The sequence below is a fragment of the Rhinolophus hipposideros genome, assembly GCF_964194185.1.
Source record: "Rhinolophus hipposideros genome assembly, chromosome: 16".
In the NCBI taxonomy this organism is placed as follows: domain Eukaryota; kingdom Metazoa; phylum Chordata; class Mammalia; order Chiroptera; family Rhinolophidae; genus Rhinolophus; species Rhinolophus hipposideros.
The window spans coordinates 9,301,970-9,324,203 of NC_138062.1; the positions used below are offsets into that span (position 1 = coordinate 9,301,970).

Below are 22,234 nucleotides of genomic sequence, written 5' to 3' on the forward strand. Positions count from 1 at the left end.
ACACAAATGGTCATCTTTAGAGACCCGATGTTAAGATTGTTCATGAAACTAGGTTTCAGGGGGCAGAGATAAACAATTTTGTCCTGCTCTTAATTTTTCTAGCTAACTTAGGTGTTAAGAGCTATTCCTAAGCGTTCTATGTCTATTTTGTGACTTTCAACCATTCTACGAAAACAGTATTCATATCACAGATGGGAAGATTAGCTGAAAGGTACAATAAACACTTTAGCATTCCCACACCTTAAAATGGATAGTTGTTATTTTTTTTTTAATTTCTTATTGGCTTCTTAACTAACATACAATGTATAGCTTGTTTTCTTTTTAATAGCTTTCTTGGAAAACCTTCTACTACGTTAAAAAGGAAACATACATAAAACAGAGTATTTCCTTTGTGCTCCTCATATTTCCCAGCAGAGTATTACACATTTCCAAGTTAAGTGAATTAATGATCTAATGATCTCTACATAAGGAAGGCAGCAATATTAAAAACAAATCTATCTACTCCATAACTTCTATAAACTATACACCATTCATATGGAAGTGGTAGAAAACAAAAAATATGATATGTGATAGCATAAGAATCAATTGTTAGAGGGTTAAGAAAAAACAAAACAGTGACAAGGCTCCAGTTAATAAATCTTTACAGCTAAATTCAATTCCTGTCAATTAAGCTTCTGCTCTACTAATGTTTAAAGAGTATGAGACTATAGGGGATGGAGATGAATTACACAGGATTGTAGACGTAAGAAAAGTCTCATGTAAGTTTTGGGACAGAGCCGACATTTTATCATATTTTATGATATTAAGTCTTACTATCAAGACTGTAGTATGTCTCTAAATGGAGAGCATAGCAATTTCATTTTCATGCATTTATTCTGTAGTTACAGACTCCCTTTCTATTAGGTTGTATTGGGGGGGGAATATTCGGTATTTTATTTTTCATAAACATGTTAACTAGTTTTCTTACCTGACTTTTTTGCAGGTTAGCTTCTTCTAGGAGTTGCATGCTGTTCCTGGCTCTTAGAATAGCTTCACATTTTTCATCTTCTAATTCATTGTACTTTGCTTTCAATTCTCTAGTTTGTTTTTCCAAATGTGTGTTTTCTGCTCTTAATTGAGTGGCTTCTTGGATGGCCACACGTAATCTAAAAATTAGTAATTGCATTGTAAAAGTTAAGTATTTTTAAAGGGAAGGAGGGAGATAGCAGATTTACTGAGCATCTATTACAGGACAAACATTATTCCAGTTACTTTGACATGTATTTTCTCATTTGATTCGCACAAAAGTTCTATAAAGCAGATTTCATTATTTCCATTTAAAGAATAACAAACAGACCCATTTTAATGAAGGTTAAGCATTTGATTAAGGTTATATGCCTAATGAGCAGTGGGGCTGAGGCTGCATCTAGATATTTTGACTCTAATGTTATACTTTATATAGCATCATGGTGTATTATACAGTTAGATGATAATATTATAAAGCAAATCCTTAAAGCATGAGCTGTTCTTTTTATGTATATGATCTTTTTTCTTTTGTGCCTTGGCTCCCCTTTCCTACTCTATACCCAGGGAACCCATGTCAACTTACTAATGTATATCTTTGAATATTTTTCTCAATGTTCATAAAATCATATACATATAACATACAAATACACATACACAGTATATACACATCTATACATAGGTTTTTAAACATACTTTTTGTTATAAAAACTATATTAATTATTTAATTAATAGTATATACGCTTTTCTCATTCAATACTACCTTGCATAAATCCCCTCATCTTAAAGCCCTTTCCTTTCCTACAATGATGGATGTAACTTCATTTCGCTATTAGTTTGTAGTTCCCTGATTACTGGAGAGTTTCAGCACATGTTTTAAGTTACCCATGTGAATTGTCAGTTTGAAATTTCTTCTTCATATTCTCTTCCTGTTTTCTTCTGATAGGTTATCTACTTTGCTTGTTCCTTTATAAGAATTCTTTGATTATTAAGATACTAACCTTTGGTCTGTCCTATATGTTGCAAATATCTTTCCCAAGTCCACTTTTTTGTTGTTGTTGTCTATTGACTCTATTTAGGGAATCTTTATCATACTACAACATTTGACTTTAATACGGCTAAATTTGACTATTGTTTTCAACTTTTGGGATTTCAGTTTCTATGAGATGATCTCCTTCATCCAGAGACTGTTAACGTAATCTCCTAGATTTCCTCAAGATTGCTACGCCTTTTCATTTGTTTACCCCTGAATCTTTAGTAACATGTTCTGGTATGTTCTGGCAAGATAACTTACATTTCATACCTTTCTTTGTTATTTTCAGTTTTTTTTCCCCCAAGTGGTGGGAGGAGAAACCTTCCCTGGCCTCTACCTGCTCCCAACACCCACAGCCAAACACAACGGTACCAGGAAGAAGTTTCCTGCTCCCGCTCTGGGAACTGCGACAGCTCTGCCTACTTTGTATTTCATTCCTCTCTTTTAAAAACATATTTTTGTTGTTGTTATTTAGTAGATCTGCTTAATTCTAAGGGAAGTGAGTTAAGGTCTATTTACTATTTTAATCAGGGTTCTTAGCTGCCAGCAGCAGAAGCCAACTCTTACTTAAGCAGAAAGAGGGTTAATTAAAAGGATATTGGTAAGTTCACAGCCTCACTGGGAGAGTTGGAAAACCAGGTGTGAAGCTTTGTAGCAAGGGACATGCCCAGAACTTTACCACAGAATAAGCTGGTCTACTTGGGAAGCCCCCAGACATGAAGGGAGGGAAGATGCAGAGAGCCAAAAATAATGACCACAACTGTATTTCCATCAAATCACCCTTGCACTTCCTAGCTTTTGAAACACATATTGAGCTGTCCTGTTATTTGCTGTATTTTGATTTATTAATGTTGTATGTTTTTCAAAATAGTGCCATTTTCGTAATAGGTCCCTCTTTATTCTACTTACTGTTTTCACCTTTACATCGTACCTTATGTGATAGGACTCTATCGCTCCCACTTCCTTTTTGTTTATAAGTTGCTATATTCTCCACTAAAACCTGTATTCTAAATTTAAGACAAATCCTCTTCATCTTTCCTTTCTTGAGGTCTTTCTTCTAGTTCATTTATTCTTTGTTTTAGTTGTTTTCTAAAACAACATATTACTGGGCCTTGCTTTTTGATCAAAATCTTCAAGTCTACCTTTTAATGGAATTCAGTCACCTCGTATTGTAATATAATGATTTATATTCATATACAGGGCATTATTCATTCCATCTTACTTCGGCTAAGGCATCTTTGCTAGAAGGTGAAGCACTCCACCTCTCCCCAGAGGCGCAGGACACCTGTCACTGCGACACTCAGTTCATCCTTTCACGTCCCCAAGGTCTGGAGGCCAGCCAGAGAGGGACTCATGAAGAGCTTCTGAAGAGGTAGCTTAGAGCCATTCTAATCATTTCACTCCTGCCTTATTAGTACATAGCGGAGCATACACAAACCAGAGAAGTCTTTCCCAGAGAGACCTGTCATTCCCTAGAGATAATTCCCAGGATCCATAAATCATCTAAAGGAGGAAAAGGGTATCCTTCTTTGGAAGGTGGAAGGAAATGACTTATGCTTCTTCGATGTGTGTGGCATTTGAAAAGATCACAAATAATTTAAAAAATAGTCATAATTTAAAAACTACACTAATAAGTATTTATTGAGGTGAAAATGTTTTTGATTTTATGGAACCAAGATGACCACTAAAAACATAGCTTTTCAACATGGCAGTTCCATTAAATAGAATACATTCACACATAAACATATTGGCTAAACATTGCTAGAGACACTTATTAAATACACAAATATATAATAATGCTTTCTCTTACATAAAAATACAAGAGTTTTTTTTAAACTTTAAAATATATAACCATTTTTTATCATAGTAAGAACTTAATAATAATTTAAAATCTCTAAAAGACAGTCGATGTAAAAATACCTCCTTCATAGAAGGGTAACTGGATACTAGATTTAAAATAGAGATATCCTTAGATTTTCTTACACATTCAGTGACCTCTTCTTAGGGAGCTGTTTAGTGTTAGGTTATATTATAGATAGATTTATACTAAAAGCAAAACAAAATGAAACGACAATAACAAAAATCCCCAAACCCTCAACACTAAAGGCACGACTTAAGACATTGTCAAATGAATACACAGCTTGATTCAATACTATCAGAATCAACAAAGTGAAATTCACTCATTCGGATTTCACTGTTTTGTGTCTCTCTAGCATTTATTTTCATAGCACAGAATGCTACTAAAATAACAGAAATAAAAATTTACAACCACAGACCTTTTCTCTAAGGTTAATGCAACAAAAGTTCAGGAAAACAGTGAGACAATCGATTGCTGAAAAGTTTAGAAAAATGAAAAACAAAACCCCTAGCATTTAAAAATTACAATTGCTTTCATCAGAATCTCAAGTTAGCAGTTAAAATCAATTAGTTCTCAACCTCCTCTGAGCAAAAACATTACTTTTACTAACATTTTGGAGAATAGGAAATAGAAGGTCAAAGACATTTTTGTTTTTTTCTGAACAAACAATAAGCCATGGATCTGTGACTAGAGCTGAGATCTCAGTTTTTGATGTGCTCAGATCAGTAGACTATTTCTGAGGGTGGCAGATTCCACTCATACAGTGTAGATTTTTCAATTCTAAACCATAACATGAATTTACAGATTGCGGTCACTGCATCTTCAATAGATTATAAATGATAATTTTGAAGTTTCTTAAGGGAACACCTAATAAGGATTAGGAAATGATAGGAGATCAACAAAAGATTCTAGAGTGTTTGCATTAAGATAGCAATTAAAGATAAAGCTACAGAATATATTTTAAAAGTAGTCCAGAACGTCAAAGATAACTGAAAATTATTGCTCTGGAAGACTCCAAGGAAAACATCTATAATGATTTCTCAAGTATTTTTTCCTCTTGTATATCTACTTAGTAAGAAATGGTTTTTCTGTGTAATTTTTACCCAACCTCATTACTATTTTTTTTTTTTTCTGCTTTAAGAATGAAAAAATATTTTTGATTTTGGGGTTGACTAAACTTGACTATGACTCTTTTGGGAAAAAGGTAAAGACAGAAATGATCTTTGAATATATTTTCAAAATACACCAATCTTTTGAACATGATTTTTAAAAAATAAACAATGTCCAGTCAATCAGATTTCAAACCAATGATTATAGTTTATTTAGCACTTATAAAATACATACTAAAACTCTTACTGTAGAATATCTTTTGAAGCAGATAGACAAAGCGAGATGTATTAACAATTTACCTTGTTTCTAATTGTTTTATACTAGATTGTAACTGTTGTAAACGCCTATCTGATGCTTCCTCTCTTCCTTGGGCAGACATTGTATCCTCTTCCTAGAAAATAAAGAAACTGAAAACTTACATAGAGTATGTGAAAATTCAATACTTCATTATACAGCATGAAGACGAGTTCACTCTCTAAAATTATTACACTGTTAGAATTTAATATGTAAGTTTAAAAAAGTAGAGACATTTTGGGAACAAATTATGCATACATTAAAAAAGGGGAAAGAGAACATCACTGTATTAGATACCATCAATCAGGTATTAAGTAATCAATAATCAAAACATAGATTTCTACCAATATTTCAAAGTGCTGTATTTGCAAGTCTAACAAAACAAAGGACTTGTATGCAGTCTGCCTTTAGAATATGCTCTCTTAAGTAGGTTACACTGCATCCCATTATAAGCACAGGATAATTCTTCTTTGATATGGTGATGCTTTAAAATATATTAATAGGTTTTATTTGTGCCATCTGAAAAAAGAACAAAAAAAACTTCCAGTTCATCCTTTCCTGCCTTCTGGTGTCTTAAGTATGTTTTACTATACCATTTTGATTTTTCTATATTGGCTTTTAGCTAAACCTGCTTGAATTATTTTTTAGAGTTGCTCTAGAGATTATAATATGCATCTTTATCCCAATTTATTTAGTTAATATTTAATTAATTTCTGAGAAAATACTGGAACCTTGCAACTGTGTACTTATTTCCACATACAATCCTACCCTTTAGTGCCACTGTTGCCGTATCTTACATCTACATACTTTATAAATCCATCAAATACAGTGCTCAGTTCTGCTTTCAAGCAGTAGTCTTTTAAAGTATTAATAAAAGAAAAATATGTAGATATAGTATGTCATATGTACAATTTCTCTTGTCCTTAATTACTTCCTATATTTGCGTTGCCGTCTCGTTTCATTTCCTTTCAGACTAAAGAATTTCCTTCAGCATTTCTGAAGCACGGCTCTGCTAGTGACAAGTTCTCTCAGTTTTTGTTTATGGGGAAATGCCTTTATTTTGCCTTCATTTCTGAAGTGCAGTTTCACTGGACACAGAATTCTTAGTGAGCATTTTTTCACCTTCAGCACTTCATCTATGTTATTCCAGTGTTTTCTGCTTCCAGCTTCTTGATGAGAAGTCAGCCATTACTCCTGTTTATACCATCTTTCTGTTTATACCATAAACTCCTGTTTATACCATTTTTCTGTTACTGCTTTCACATTTTCTCTTTATAATCGGCTATCGGTGTTGTCATGATGTATCTAAAAGTGATCTTCTTTGTGTTTATCCTACTTGGGGTTCACTGAGATTCTTGGATCTGCTAATGTTTTCCACCAAATTTTGGAAGTGTTCAGCCATTATTTCTTTAAACATCTTTTCTGCCCCTGCCTTCTGCCTTTGCCTGCTAAATTCAACAGCTGGGTTCACTAAAAGGGAATTTCTATTGACTGTCCCCCACTGCCAAGTTACGCCTTCCTGTCTAGTAACTTTTGTTTGAAAATTGGACAATATAGTTATTTCAAATATTATAAATTCCTAATTTCATACTTTATATTTAGAAGGCAAGTAAATGATTAATTCATTTTCCAGCAACCCTCTTTAATACCTAATCTAAATAGATCAACAATAGAAACAGAAAACTAAGCAACAGGCAATTAGTTTCTTAGCAATAAGAAAATACCTTCTTTTGCATCTGTTCATGAAGATCTTCAGTCACTTTAGTTAACTCTTCCACTTTTGCTACTGCAACTCTCAGATCTAATTTGGCTTTCCTAAAATATATAGTAAATTAATAAACACAGTTTTCATAGACCACAAGGAATTTAAAAAATTAGAAAAGGAATTTAAATTTGGTAAAATCAGACTAACTTTTGTTACACAAAAGACCTTTATCACGTTAAGATATTATGACAGTGCGTAACACTGACTACCAGTGCAGTAAGCAGAATATACTTATGTCTATAATTTACTGAACTTGTAGAGTTAGAGAAGTATTCCTGATTGGCCTTTCTATGAAAATGAATCTAAGCTTCAACACTTCCATCGTTCCTTAAACATCAGAAGCATGTATATGTAACCACTTAACATAATGAATTGAAACATGGCTCAAAACAGTGTATTCACTTTCTCAGATGCTGTAGTTGCAAAGGACAAAAAAGACAAGTTTTTTGAATGTTCTAACAGTCTCAAATAAGTTTCAATATCTTCTTGAATCCCCATAAAAGTTTTAGAATATGAAGACTTTATGAAACAGAAAAGTATTTCTAATATCATACCAACTAAGTGTGAATACAGAACACTTGGATTACGTAGAAAACATACTTTTTTAGGTAGGAAGCTACTTAGTGTAGGAAATGCCTATATTTATTTCTTAATTATATTTTATATATATTATAAATCATATTAGTGCTGTTGAACATAAAGAAATTATTAATACAAAATCCACAACAAATGTCCATTTACTTTTGACTGACAGTCTTTATAATTATATTACTGATTAGCGTAAAACAACAATTAAAAAAATCTAATAGCTAAACTGTATTAGGTAGTTATCAGGTGTTAGAAATTGTCCCAAATGCTTTGCAAACATTATCTCACTTAATGCAATAACTCTGTGAATTAAGTACTATTATTATATCAAAATGAAGTCAAGAGAGTGAGGTTGGCAGGTTTATCAACTTGCCCCAGGATTCAACAATAAGTAATGAAATTGGTATTTAAACAGAGTCCTCTATGATATACTGTCTACCAAAAAATGGTCCCAATAATATTTTATAAGATTATATTACTATAGGATGACTTTATAAGAAAATGCTTTGCTTTAAATAAATCTAATCTATAAAAATATGCATTTATTAGACATAAAATGGATTTTCTTCTTCTACTTGCAAAATGATTCACCAAATGACAAAACAAAAATAAACAAAAAACAAAAACCACCTTACACCAATGAATTTGAAATCTATTTTAAGCTTAGAAATAATTCCAGGAGTGGATCTCATCTACTATGTGAATCAATGAATGAAGCTACCAGTTATAACAGTATATATTTTAAAAGGAAAGAAAGGGAATAACGTTTGTTCTGCTTGTCTCACAGGGTTGCTGTACAAATGGAAAGAGGTAATGCACATTAAAGTACACTGAAAACTGTAAACAGCTATAATGTCATAGCATGATGAAGGAAAAACGTTCTCTGTTAGACACACAATGGGAATAAGGTGCAATATGGAGGACGCTAGACTCCGGAGCCCGGTTCTGTCACCAACTAATAACATGGCCTAATGCAATTTATTTGACAACAGGAGTGTCTCAGCAATCACATGTCCAACAACAGGGAGGTGGATTAGAAAATCTGCCAAGACCAAACTTCTATAATGGTTTCCTCATTTCTATCTAATTTGCCTAATGATTCTACTTCTAAATTCTCTCTCAACTGTGTAATCCATTTCCATGCCCAATCTTTGGCCCCATCATGACTTCCCAGGACTATTCCAATAGATTCCAAATTTATCTCTTCATTGCTGGTCTCCTCTTTAATTCATCCTCTATAACGCATAATATCTGCAAAAATAAAATTATCTACTGACAAAAAGTCTCGTTTAATATCGATTTCTGGATTCCCCACTTCTTTGGGTAGGGATTGGTAGTCTGTATGACAAAGTAACCACTTGAGCTAAAGCCAACTATGAATTCCGCACTTCTTTGGGCACACAATCAGCACTCCTCTGCATGGCTTATCAGGCTGGCCTCCAAGACTCTCATGTCTGCCAATTCCCCCCAGGAAATTTATGTTCCAGGGAGAACAGACTACTTACATAGCCTTGTATATTTTTTCACATGCCTGATTAGCTTCCTTCCTTCTTTTTGGGTAACTTCCACAATCTTCAAGACTTCATTCAAAAGTCTCCTCATCTCAAGTCTTCCCTAACTTGTCCAACGCAAAAGACCCTACAATTCCAGCCTTCATGATACATAATACTTTGTAGATTATTAACAGAGATTCCTTATGGAATTGGGAGTTTATAAAAAAAATACAGAATGTAAGATCATTAAAGGCAAGGATCACATTTTGTTGATTATTAAATCCTCAGTAGATAGCACAGTACCTAGCATATAGAAGTAAATATATCATAAATGAAAGAAAGAGAATGCAAAAGGAAGGGAGACAGATAGTCATAGGTATATCTTGATCTTTTACTTAGGTTTTGCCTATCCAATTTGATATTCATGTGTGGGCATCCTAGAATAATTTTGTGAGCAATTAATTCTTCCAAATATATGTATTTTCCCATTTGAAAAAGAAATCTCTCATTTGAAACAGAATCTCTCTCTCACATAATTAAAAAAAAAAAATTCAGGCACTGGTCCTCAGACCACTTTTTGTAAGTCATTAAAAAAAAAGTATTCTGAAAGTATTTAAATTATTATATCTCCTAAAACATACACAAAACACCGTATGTTTTTTGGGTAGAAATAAGGAGTAGTTTTATATATAGTTATTCATTTCTACATTGTTCCACAGAATAGTTAGAAAAGAAATAGTTGTTAATATCTACTGCTAGCATGAAATATTGAAAAATATTCTGGAATAAAAGCTGTTAAGGTCTGTCTTCTAGACCTGGCTCTACCAACCATGTGAACTGGCCCAATCATAACCTCTCTGAGTCTCAGAATTACAGCTGTAAAATAGAGACAAAGACAATTTTCCTGCATAGCTCATAAAATCATCATAAAGTTCAAATAAGTTAGCGCATGTAAAAGGACTTAATAAACTTTACTATAGTTTTACAAATATAAGCTATCATTATAATCGTCCCCCCCCCCTTTCTTTTTTTTGTATTTTAAGTTGTCAGAAAGTGTATCGTATAGAGTTACTCTACAGCTGGATTTAGGAAGCTTGGGGGATGCCTGAACGTCTGGCCTTGACTCTTGGCCAAAAAATGGAAAGTGGGATTTATGATGTGCTGTGTAAAGTCTGAATCTCTTTTGGTAATCCCCAGTCAGGATTTGTTTACTGATGGTTTTCACCTGGTATATCTGGTTAGACAGCCGGGCCGGACTGTGTGACCAGAGGGGAAGAAAAAGACCCCAGTGGGAACTTCTGCTTGGAGCTTTCCTGAAGCCCAGATTCATTGCACACATGATGATGGTTCAATCTGGAGACAAAGCACGTCTTTGTATGAATCAAGACCCTGGGGCACTGTGCCTGGATGTCACTGGGCCCCCTGTGCTTGCCTATGCTTGTTTTTTTGCTGCACAATGGTATCCTTTGCCTTTAAATAAAAGATTTATGTGAGGATGCTCTGTGGAGTCTTGTGAGTCCTTTCAAATACACAAACGTTGAATTTTTAAAGGAACCAACCAAAATAATCCTAATTTTCTTTTCTGACAGAACTTTAATAATTATGTGCTTATCCCATTTTACAAGCAAATGTTTTAGACAGATGTGTGCTTGTGTACATAATTATATCTAAAATGTTTTCATTTTAGAAAAAAAGCACAGTATTTCATTTTCAGGTATACCGCCTTCTTAAACAATTTAAAATTCCTGGGATTTTTTCTGTAATGTAATTTCTCATTATTTATAAAAAACAAAGCTTTGCTCTGTTAAGCAAAGTATAACCAAGTATAACATAAAAGACAGGATACAGTACTATACTTAAATTATAGCATTAACTTGGACACAAATTAAAGTGCTTTAATTATCATTAAATTCTTTTGGGATTTAACATCAAATACAATGAGTCTATTTCAAGATAGATTTTTATCTGTTTCTTTTGCAGTCTCATATCAAATTCTAGAAATGTTTCTTTCATACAATAAAAAATGGTAAGATTCCGAGAGAAATAAAATGCAGTTTTTACCGATTTAATACATATTCTAATTTTTTTCTTTAAAATAAAACTGCATATTTAAGGTACTTTAACGAGTACTTCTGTAATTATCCAGTACTATAATAAAGCCAATCATTTATGCTTAAAAATTTTAGAAAATCCTTAAACATAATTTTAGATAAAGATCATTATCTTTAGATAAAGATTATTTCTGCTTTAGGAAACTGATGATAAATAGAAAAACTGAAAGGTTTCATTTTAATTTCTTTTCCTCCTTTCAATCTTTACTAGCTGTCTAGAGATTAAAGCACATTTTAAGCATCACAAAAGATTAAAATAAAGTTTTATGATTTAACTTGCATTTAGTTCAGAGAATATTGAAGTGGGAGGCGTTTACAATAAGAATTGGCAGAAGAATGGTAAATCTCACAAGCAGAGATTCAGAGAAGGCCTCAGGAGGTGCAAAATAAGTATATACATATATATATAGTTACAAGCAGTGGAGTACAGCATTAGGAATAGAGACAGTGGAAATGTAATGGCTGTGTGCAATGTCAGAGGGATAGTGGATGGGGGGAGGAGGGTTGACACTGTGTGAGGGGTATAAATGATAAATGTCTATTACATTGTTTTGTGCACCTGAAACTAATAAAAAAAGGAAAAAAATAAGTACAAGCATAAAGGTAAGGAATGCAGGGCCTACTTAAGATAGGGTGACAACGTCAACGGCCTTAACAGCGAGGTAAGTAATCTGTACAGATTTAAAGGCAATGGGAAGCTGCTCGAAGAGTGGGGTCAGAGCTGCACTTTAGAAAGTTAAACTTCACATTTGTGAAAAGAATGAACTAGAAAGCTGGTCCTGCCTTCCTCTAACCAATCCTAACACATGAGCAAGCGGCAGGAGAAGCCTAAACCAAACCACAACAAACAGGTAGTGCCACTGGAAGAGGCGGCAGGTTTACATTGTAGTAGAGGGAGACAGACAATAAATATGTAAAGAAATAAATGGGATCATTTCAGAAAGTGATAATGCTATGAAGCAAATGATATAGAACAACAAGAGAGAGACGTGTGTCATCGGGGACAGCCAATCTAAGAAACAGACATTTGAGCTAAAGCCTAAAGGACAATGAGGTCAACTTCAGAAAATCTAGAGTGAAAGAGTGATGGGCAGAGTGAATTAACAATAAATGCAAAGAGTATGAGAAAGGCACTTACAGAAATGATAACTAGCTGGATGTGTGTATCACAGAGAAAAATGTGGAAGAGGAAGTCACGAAGGAAAGCAGAGGTCAGATCATGTAAGTGCCTTTGGGCATAGTAAGAATTTTGGAATTAGTTTCAATCACAATGAAAATCCTTAGTATTTTGAGCACATAAGAGATATGATTTGTTTCATGCTTTGAGAAGACTCCTTGGGTTGATGTGTGCAGAATGCATTACAGTGGGATAAGAGTGAAAGCAGGGAGACATAGGAGGCAACTGCAAGGGACAGTGATAGTGGTGATGACGGGCTTTTTGATAACATGGACATAGAGCCAACATGACTGGGATATGGGGGGGAAGCAAAAGAGAGGAATCAAGCAAAACTCCTAGGTTTTATGACGGTATTAGTTATTAAGATGCGGGATGACTTCCACTTCTCGCTTCAAGCACAGTAAGTCCACTTTTATCAGTTTTTTATATTGGGGCTCTATGTATAAGATTATTTTAAAGGGTTCTGCTGCTAAAAATTAAAGTTTGAAAATGACTGCCCTAACAATTCAAGTATAGAGCCCAAAAAAGTAATCAAGGCCAGAGGTGCGTATTTGGCAAACATTACTGAGATGAAAGTTTAAGTTGGGTGGGGTGAATGTAATTATCTAAGGAAGGTGGAAAAATGTGTAACATGGCTAGAAATTGAAGAAGGGTCTACTTTTAATAAGTAGGATAAGGAAACAGTAAAAGCAAAGGAAGAAATGGCCACAAAGCCCAGAGAAGAAATCAGGATACAAACATACAAGACCTATTAGAAAAATGTTCAAGAAGGGCAGAGAAATCCTCAATCAAGGAGAATCAACAACCCAGGAGAATGAAGAACTCTGTTTAAAGGCAAAAAAGGTACCAGTAATCTTGAGGAGAAGAATAATAGAGAGGTTTGATCAAATTCAAATTGAAAGAAATTTCAGAGAGAGACTATAGCAAATACAGACTTTCCCTCCAAGCAATTTTAAAGAACGGAAAGGAAAAAATATAGTAATCTCAGGAATCATCAGGGTAGGTCTATATATTTGAGGTCTTGAACTCAACAAAAGAGAGACTAAGATTAAAAAAAGGAATGAATATAACTGACAGAACAAGATGCAAGAAGAGTTTTGGGGTTGTACAGTTGGCAAGAAATAGGAATATAACAACAGAAAGGAGAGAAAAGAAAGGAATGTTTCATCTGGTCCTAGCAGTTACAGCAGCAACAAGATAGGTAAGGCTGATTTTTCAGAGCTAGGGAGGAAAATATCTACTGTCTATTTATTACATTAATACCCGCTCCCAAATCTACTAAAATCTGCTTTGTAAATATACAAGCCTATGTACTTGGATAGGCTGGATATGAAAGTAGAACGGAGGAAAGCAAAGATACTAAGAGGCAGAGAATACTGCAACCTTGCAACTGAAGTTCACCGAAGGGGAAAGCAACCTGCCCAAGACAATCAACCAGAACCAGAATACAAAGCAGAAAACAAAAAATAAGAATACAAAGCTAGAGCTGTCTGACTCCAAAGCCTATGCTTTTTATACTTCCCACTACATTGAAGCACATTTCTAGGTGTGCAAATGTGGAGTATTTGCAAAAGAATATTATAATTATCGATAAAATACATATTTTGAAATAAATCAGTAATCAACTATTAGAGGCAAAAATTCTAAACAATGAAATTATGGATTTATTCCTACTCTTGACCTATATGTGCTGGAAGTAAAGTCTAATGTTCTTCTTTCTTCCCCTTAAAGCTTAAGAGGGAAAGATATAAACATTTGAATAATGGGTAAATATAAGTAAAACAGTGTGAAGAGACAGGAAAATGACAGCAAAGCTCTCTTTCTTAAAACATGTTTTCTATGCTCAGAAAACTGGCTGCCAACACATAAGGAACTGTGGCAATTCTTAGGACTAAGCACATCTGCTCAGGGCCACTTCTCACATGGGATCGTTTCCAAGAGACACTATGAATCCAATATAGTGATCCATGAATTCCAGATTTCCATAGCATTCTTATAAGAAAAGACACAATATTATTCAAATTGGAACATAAAACATCTGAGAGAACTCTGGTATCTCAGCTACAATAAAACTATTACCTGGCAACAACACATACATTTTTTTGAAAAAAGATATTACATAAAAATCATCAGCCCATACAATATTTTTAAAGAAAAAGTACGCATTTGTAAAAAAAGTTAAAAGTGAATACAATAAATATACACAGACTGTGATTTATTTAATTTGGCCATCGTTAAATTAACTAGAGTGATATCAAGAACTGCATCTCTGTCACATCACTACTGTTTTTCAATAAAACCACTTATCTAAAAATCATTTCATTACCACATTTTAAAGATTTCCTGGATTTTATTTCATATTTAAACAGAGCATTAAACATAAAAAAACCCCACAGAACTTACATGTATCTATCATGCATTTGAACTTTGAGATGATTGGTACTAAAAACAGATTTCAAAGTCAGTATAGCTTAAAGCCTGGATCCATGACAGGAAACACTGAAAATCATTTAATTCATTCTGCACAGCTATAACTAATTATATTAAAAATGGTTTTCTCCAGGTGTGTTGTTTTGGAACTCAAAATACTCAGTAGTCACACATCACTGCATAGCAAAACATAAAATATAATTTTCCTAAATAATGAGACAAAGAAAACTATTGTGCACCCACAAGATCAACGGCAGGACCGGCCCAGTGGCTCAGGTGGTTGGAACTCCAAGCTCCGAACTCCGAAGGCTACCGGTTCAATTCCCACATGGGCCAGTGGGCTCTCAACCACAAGGTTGCTGGTTTGATTCCTCGACTCCCACAAGGGATGGTGGGCTCCGCCCCCTGCAACTAAGATTGAACACGGCACCTTGAGCTGAGCTGAGCTGCCTCCCGGATGGCTCAGTCAGTTGGAGTGTGTCCTCTCAATCCGCAGAGCTAGAAAAATGTAATGGGGTCTCATCTTTGTAGAGATTGCTGAAGCCACAAAAGTATGCCTGAGATGAAATGGGTCAAATTAAAACAATCTGAGGCTATCATATCATACATAAACTTACTGAAGATCATTTCTACCCTCAGAGCACACTTGTATGTAAGTTCTCAATAAACATAAATTAAATTAAGTTAGATTCTTTATATGAAGATAATATCTATGTCTGCTAATGAGATCATTCTTCTGTGACTAATTTTTTTTTTTAAAATAAACGTTCTGATGCTGCCACTCTGATGAGAGGATGCTATCGACCCCTATGCAAATGCTTTATCAGTCTCTACAGAACATCCTTCGACCAAGATAACATTGGTTATTCCTGAAAGCTACATACAAATGACAATCCTTCCCTTCAAAGACTTTCCAAGGAAGATGTAAAATTTGAGCAGACATGACTTGAAAAATAATTGTTCCCATCACTCAGCTGGACATACATTAGAAAAAATATGTATGACAAAAAAGCACCTAAAGAGAAATAGCATAAAATTTGTTTAAATGAATAAATGCCGAGTAGATCCACAAAAAGAGTAAAAATCTGGTGGAATGAATAAGTCTTCTTGGAAAAGGCAAGTTTTAAACAGGTTTAGAAAGTTATAAAATTTCTGATAAACAGAATAATGATCAAAGGCAAAAAGGAAGGAACCAAAAGTTCTTCCATAAGTAACAGCAAAACTAATACAAAAATATACCAGTTTGTACAGAACTAGAGGGTTGGGAAAACCAGGTGAATGAAGGTTCTTATAGAAAATAGGCTAAAGAGTTTAATCTGCTATGACTTTCTCACCAGAAAGTCTCGAAAAGGAAAATGATAAAAAGCTTTAATTATAAATTCACATGATTCTAATTTTTTGTACCATAACATCAGACAACAAATAAAACTAATATGTTTTCAACACAAGTACAAACTTAACGCTACTGTTTAAAGAGTTTCTGATTTAGTTATTCTTGGCATGGTTACATAGAGCATCTCAAAACCTAACTTCTGGTAATGTCAATATGCCCATCATTCAGAATCTGTCAAACTTGAAAGCAACACTCTCATCCTTAAAAGAAGCATCTGTTTATCCTTATGTTCCTCCAAGACGGTGACAGGAAAAGCAAGCTTAGTTTTATGTATACACTCTGAATTGCTTAATGTTAAGCTAAGGATATATTGCCAGTAAATATTATGGACAATTACATTCAAGACCTTTTAGGCTTTAGAAAACCACAACTAGTTTCATCAATCTGTAATCTCAGTTGATAATCTTTAGGCCTGCATGTCTAAAAGTGAAAGGACACTTCCATGCAAATGTTAAAAAAAAACCCAATGTATATACATCCTTTAACAAGGAGCTCTCATTCTCGATTTCCTCACAGCTGTGAATACTGTCAAAGAGCCAGGTATAGAACTCACTAGATTACCAATTATAAGATCTGACTCTAATTTAGCCCATCCATGAATTTTTGTGCAATTTCCGAGCCTTTGGTTCAGTATGGTTTCTTCTACAAAATTAGGAAGTTAAACTAAGATGATCATTAAGATAACTTTACCAATAAAATTACATGATTCTTCCCGTCCTTTATCCCAAGATCAAATTCTGCCAATTCTTCCTATACAAAATCTTTTATACGTATTTTTATTTTCTATTTCAACTGTTATCATATGATCGCAGGTCTTCATGAAGCAATTTCCTCACTCATCTTCCTTCCAGGATCTCCACACCCTGATTTATCCTACATACATCATACTTCTTATATTCTTTTTTTTCTTCTACTCTTTTCTAAACCTTGAAAGCAGACTTAAGTTAACCACACTTTTCTTTTCCATAACCCATTGTCATTAGTTATGAAAGACTGCTCTCATTAGTTTGTTTTTGTTTTCCTGTTCATTCTCAATCCCTCTCTCATTCCCATTCATTCTGTAGGTTCACATTAAAATGTGATAATACCTTTGGATATATGTGTGTGTGTATATATATGTATGTGTATATGTGTGTGTGTGTGTGTGTGTGTGTGTGTGTGTGTGTGTGTGTGTGTATACATGGTCTGACACTTAAGTTCGTGAACTTGTTCCAACAATGTTGCTAACCTTTTTTGATATTAGAGGGATTATTCATTATGAATTTGTACTAACTGAACAAACAGTTAACCAAATTTACTATTTGGAAGTGCTGAAAAGGCTGCATGAAAAAGTGAGACGACCTGAACTTTTCGCCAATAATTCAGGGCTCTTGCAGCATGACAATGCACCAGCTCACACAGCACTGTCTCTGAGGGAGTTTTTAGCCTGTAAACAAATAACTGTATTGGAACACCCTCGCTATTCACCTGATCTGGCCCCTGACTTCTTTCTTTACCTGAAATATTGAAAGGAAGACATTTTGATGACATTCAGGACATCAAGGGTAATATGACGACAGCTCTGATGGCCATTCCAGAAAGAGTTCCAAAATTGCTTTGAAGGGTGGACTAGGCACTGGTGTAGGTGCATAGCTTCCCAAGGGGAGTACTTGGAAGGTGACCGTAGTGATATTCGGCAATGAGGTATGTAGCACTTTTTATAGGATGAGCTCACGAACTTAATGGTCATGTGTGTGTGTGTGTGTGTGTGTGTGTGTGTGTGTAAAAATATATTTGCATGTATGTGTTTTAATACTATAGATCCATATCTCTCTTTACTTTTTAAATACAAACCTTGCTTTCTGTAGATATATCTATGTTGCTGTAACTACACCTTTAGATGTAAATATGTTTCTAAATGATGCATAGTATTCACAGGATACAATTAACACATTTTACATATCCATTTCCTTGGTGACAAACACCTAGGTTGCCTCACCAATCCTCTTTCTACAAATGGTCTTACTACAGAGATAATCACTACCTTGAGGGTAGGGTATATCATTCCTGGAAATGTTTTTATTTTATTCTTTTATAATATACACACACAACATATAGATATTTAATTCTTTTACTATATATGAGTATGCTGATATGGATATAGATCTCTAAATATATATGGATATACAACTAAAATATATATCCATAATCAATAACACAATTACTTAAAACACTTAGAACGTATATAAATTGCATCATACTTTAATCTTCTTTTGTACCTTGTTATTACAGCCCATATTATGTTTTTGACTTTGATAAATGGGTGTGAATAGTATCATATTATTTCAAAATGCATTTTCCTGATTGCTATGACTTTTGAAATGTCTGTTCACATCCTTTGCACAATGTTCTATGGAGTTTGACTTATGATTGACGCTCAGTTACTGTATCCTCAACACTAATGTATTGCCAGTTATATGCATTGCAAATGTCTTCTCACAGACTGTGGGTTGCCTTTTCATTTGACTTATACTGATTTTTGAAATAGAAGTTTTATATTTTAACATAGTTAAATATATCAATCTTTTCCTTTTTGGTTTGCATTTAAATTTTGATTAAGAAATGACTCCCTAGCAAAATGTTAAAAATAAATTTTTCCTGCATTTTAAAACAAAATCTGTAAAGTTTTGCACATTTAGGTATTTAATCCATGAAACCACATAAATACCTAAATGTGAAAAGCAAAATTTTACACATTTTTTGTACGGGATTGATTTTCTTCCATAAGCACTGGTTTTACCATCATAAAACATCCCTCACATACATATTATAGTTGCCTCCTGACGAATAGTTTTGATTTCAGGCTCTTCCCATCCCAACAGATCACACATACAAAAAGCTATTGACAGAAGCTTAAAACGGAGGGGGATAAACCATGGCATCATCAGTTCCCCTGAAGAAAAATAATAATAAAATAACAAAATTTAGTTTTGAAAATACCTAAGTTGTTTTCGGAGTTGCTCGATTTCCACAGTTTGCTCACTTACTGTTTTCAGAAAGTGTTGGTTAGTCTGCCACAAGAAAAAAAAAAAACATTCAGTGTTAGAATATTTAAAACTACATCTTTAAAGATTATCTATAGGGCATATAAGAAGAAAAAAATAAAATGGAGAAAAGATAATGATTATATTTTTTGAGAGTACAAAGTAACCCTGGCCATCTGTCCTCTCTGTTACTATTTCAGTGGATACCCGCGTCACTCCGAACTACAAGCATCTGCATTTCTGTGTCTTATGGCTTCTCTGGCTCCTCTGCTCACCTGTCTGTGCAAAGGCTACAGGTGTTGTAGAATTCATGTGCCCAGTCTGCTCTGGGGAGCCTGATAACAATGACCGAAGGTAAACTGTGTGTCAATACCCCAAACTTGCGAATCCTGTGGTGGAATAAGTCTGAGTCCTGTGTTCTAATTGAACTCTGGAGCTATTATCCTAAATAAACAACATATTTTGGACCCTTTCCTCAGGGTCTGCTTGTGAAGTAAACTAAAGTCAGATATGAAGCAGTGTTCCAAGCGTACAAAATTTTTTCCTAAGGGAACCGATTTTCTTCCATAAATGCTGGCTTTATCAAGATGGTAAAAAATATCTTTGTCTATATGCTTTATATGCAAAGTCCTATAGATTATAATTATCTCCTTACTTATAGTCTTGATTTTACTTTCTTCCCATCTCAACAGATCATACATATGTCTCTCCAACCAAAGTCCTGGAGGCAATTTTCACTGTGCTTCTCTCATACTCTACCCAATTTCATTGATTTCATATTTTTAATACACTGTTGTATTTCCCTCTGCCTGGGATGTCCCCATGCTACCAGCATTCATCCCTCCACACCCTAAGGCAGAATTAACCATTTCCTTTTTGCATTTTGATAAAACTTTATATGTCCTTTTACAATGCACACTGTATTATACTTAAATACTATATTTAAAGTTTTTGTATTCCTGGCTACAATAAGAGTGTCTTTTTGAGGACCAGCTTCTTCCAGAACTCCCAGTGTCTGGCACATAATTTAGTACATTTAAATACTTATACATTTGAGGAATAAATGAATGAATGTTTTTATGAGATTAAAGAAAGCCTCCAGACTGCATCATTATCTTTATCTTGGGAAGTAGACTACTGCAGGCTAGAATTGAGTATTCAATTCACAGACCACCATTTAAGAGACCAACTCTTGCATGCGGAGAAAGAAGGATATAGTAGTATGTAGGCAAATTATACCACACCAGAAAACTTAAAAGAGAAAAAACAACAACAATAAAAACTGGGTGTAATATTGGGCTTGAATTGGGAAAGACATAATGGTTATATGCGAATAACTGAAGGGCTGATTGAAGTTTAGCTTCTTCATATTTCGCCAAAAGATAAAACCATAAATCAGTGGGAGGAAATCTGATGAGAGATTTTTAGTTTTCCAATAGTCAGAATTCAAAGGAAAAGCCTGCTAGGGGAAGTGATAATATCTCTTATAGGGGATATTCAAAGCAGAGGCTGGAGGATCGTCTAACTGAAAAGCATTTAATAGAAGGATGTTTCTATCATTTGGAGATATAGATGATCTTTAATATCATTTCAAATTCTCCTGTGACGGTATCTCAGTGACTTAAGCCCAAACTGATTCATGTCTCTGAATTCCTCTATAATGTCTGTAAGGCACCCTTAATGTTTTAGTATATATACTGTCTTGGCACTAGCATAATTAATGTGTCTGTTTTTTACCATTTGGGAGCACCTTAAAGACAAATGATGGAGATTAGTGGAAGTATAAATTGGAATCGTGAATTTTAAGAAGGTAATGCTGGGAACTAACGCACTTCACTTGACAGCAATGCTGGTGGGAGCTCAGCAACAGCATCTGAACATGGCCTTGTGCTCACTATTTGTGATCAGATACAAACTTGGATGACTCATAGAATCCAGAGACTCGTAAAGGTCCAAAAAAGCATCCCCTCCAATCATCATCTATTTTAGCACCTTATCCACTGATTATTCCACAGTCATTCCTGTTTTATCGGGTAGACCAATAGGACTTCCAGGATAGACACACTTTCTCTTGCACGAGAGAACCGGTAACAGTGCAAGGAACTTAGTACGCAATTAACAAATAGTTTTGAGTAATTTTATAGAGATAAGCATATCACAAAAAATAATATGATTTCAGTAAAGAGAATCTCTCAGAGGTGGACCTCTTATTGTACGTATAGTGATAAAAACAAATAAATAAAAATAAACTTGTACTTTTTTATGTACCACGTAGGTCAGGGAATTTTACCTGCTACCATGTTTCCCCAAAAATAAGACCTAGCAGGACCAGCAGCTCTAAAGCATCTTTTGGAGGAAAAATTAATATAAGACCCAATATTATATTATATATTATTATATTATATAAGACCGGTCTTATATTATAGTGAAATAAGACTGGGTCTTATATTAATTTTTGTTCCAAAAAATGCATCAGAACTGATGGTCCGGCTAGGTCTTATTTTGGGGGAAACACGGTACCTATCACTAACGTCATTGCTCATGAAAGGTATTTTATTTACTTCTTTTATACTCACCAATTTATTGTACATCTAGAGGAACTTATTCATTTAGTAAGTTTATTCATATAATCAGAAAAAATTTAAGAAGAAACTGCTTGAGTTTTATGTTATTTTATTTTTCAATTACAGTTGACATTCAACATTATATTAGTTTCAGGTGTACAGCATAGTGGTTAAACATTTATGTAATTTATGAAGTGATCCCCCTGATAAGTCAAGTCCCCACCTGGCACTATATATAGTTATTACCATATTACTGACTATATTCCCTGTGCTTTATTTTACAAAATAGCGGTTACTATTTTGTAACTGCTTGATTTTTAAAGGGCACTTTTCTTCACGTTGGTTTTGACTGAAACTTGCCCTGTGACTATGCTTTGAATGCTCTTGGAGACC

At 34.2% G+C, this 22,234-nt stretch overlaps 1 protein-coding gene across 2 annotated transcripts in view; it reads right to left on the bottom strand.

The window, feature by feature from the left end:
* The window catches only part of SCLT1 (sodium channel and clathrin linker 1), a 97,784-nt gene that overhangs the window by 51,407 nt on the left and 24,143 nt on the right, over positions 1 to 22,234 (bottom strand). For both annotated transcript variants that reach the window (XM_081075440.1, XM_081075439.1), the window contains exons 9-12: positions 19,234 to 19,304; positions 7,022 to 7,112; positions 5,303 to 5,394; positions 968 to 1,145 (exon numbers count right to left, since the gene is read on the bottom strand). In XM_081075440.1, the coding sequence (XP_080931566.1) occupies positions 968 to 1,145; positions 5,303 to 5,394; positions 7,022 to 7,112; positions 19,234 to 19,304 (432 nt within the window). The remainder of the gene's footprint in view (positions 1 to 967; positions 1,146 to 5,302; positions 5,395 to 7,021; positions 7,113 to 19,233; positions 19,305 to 22,234) is intronic.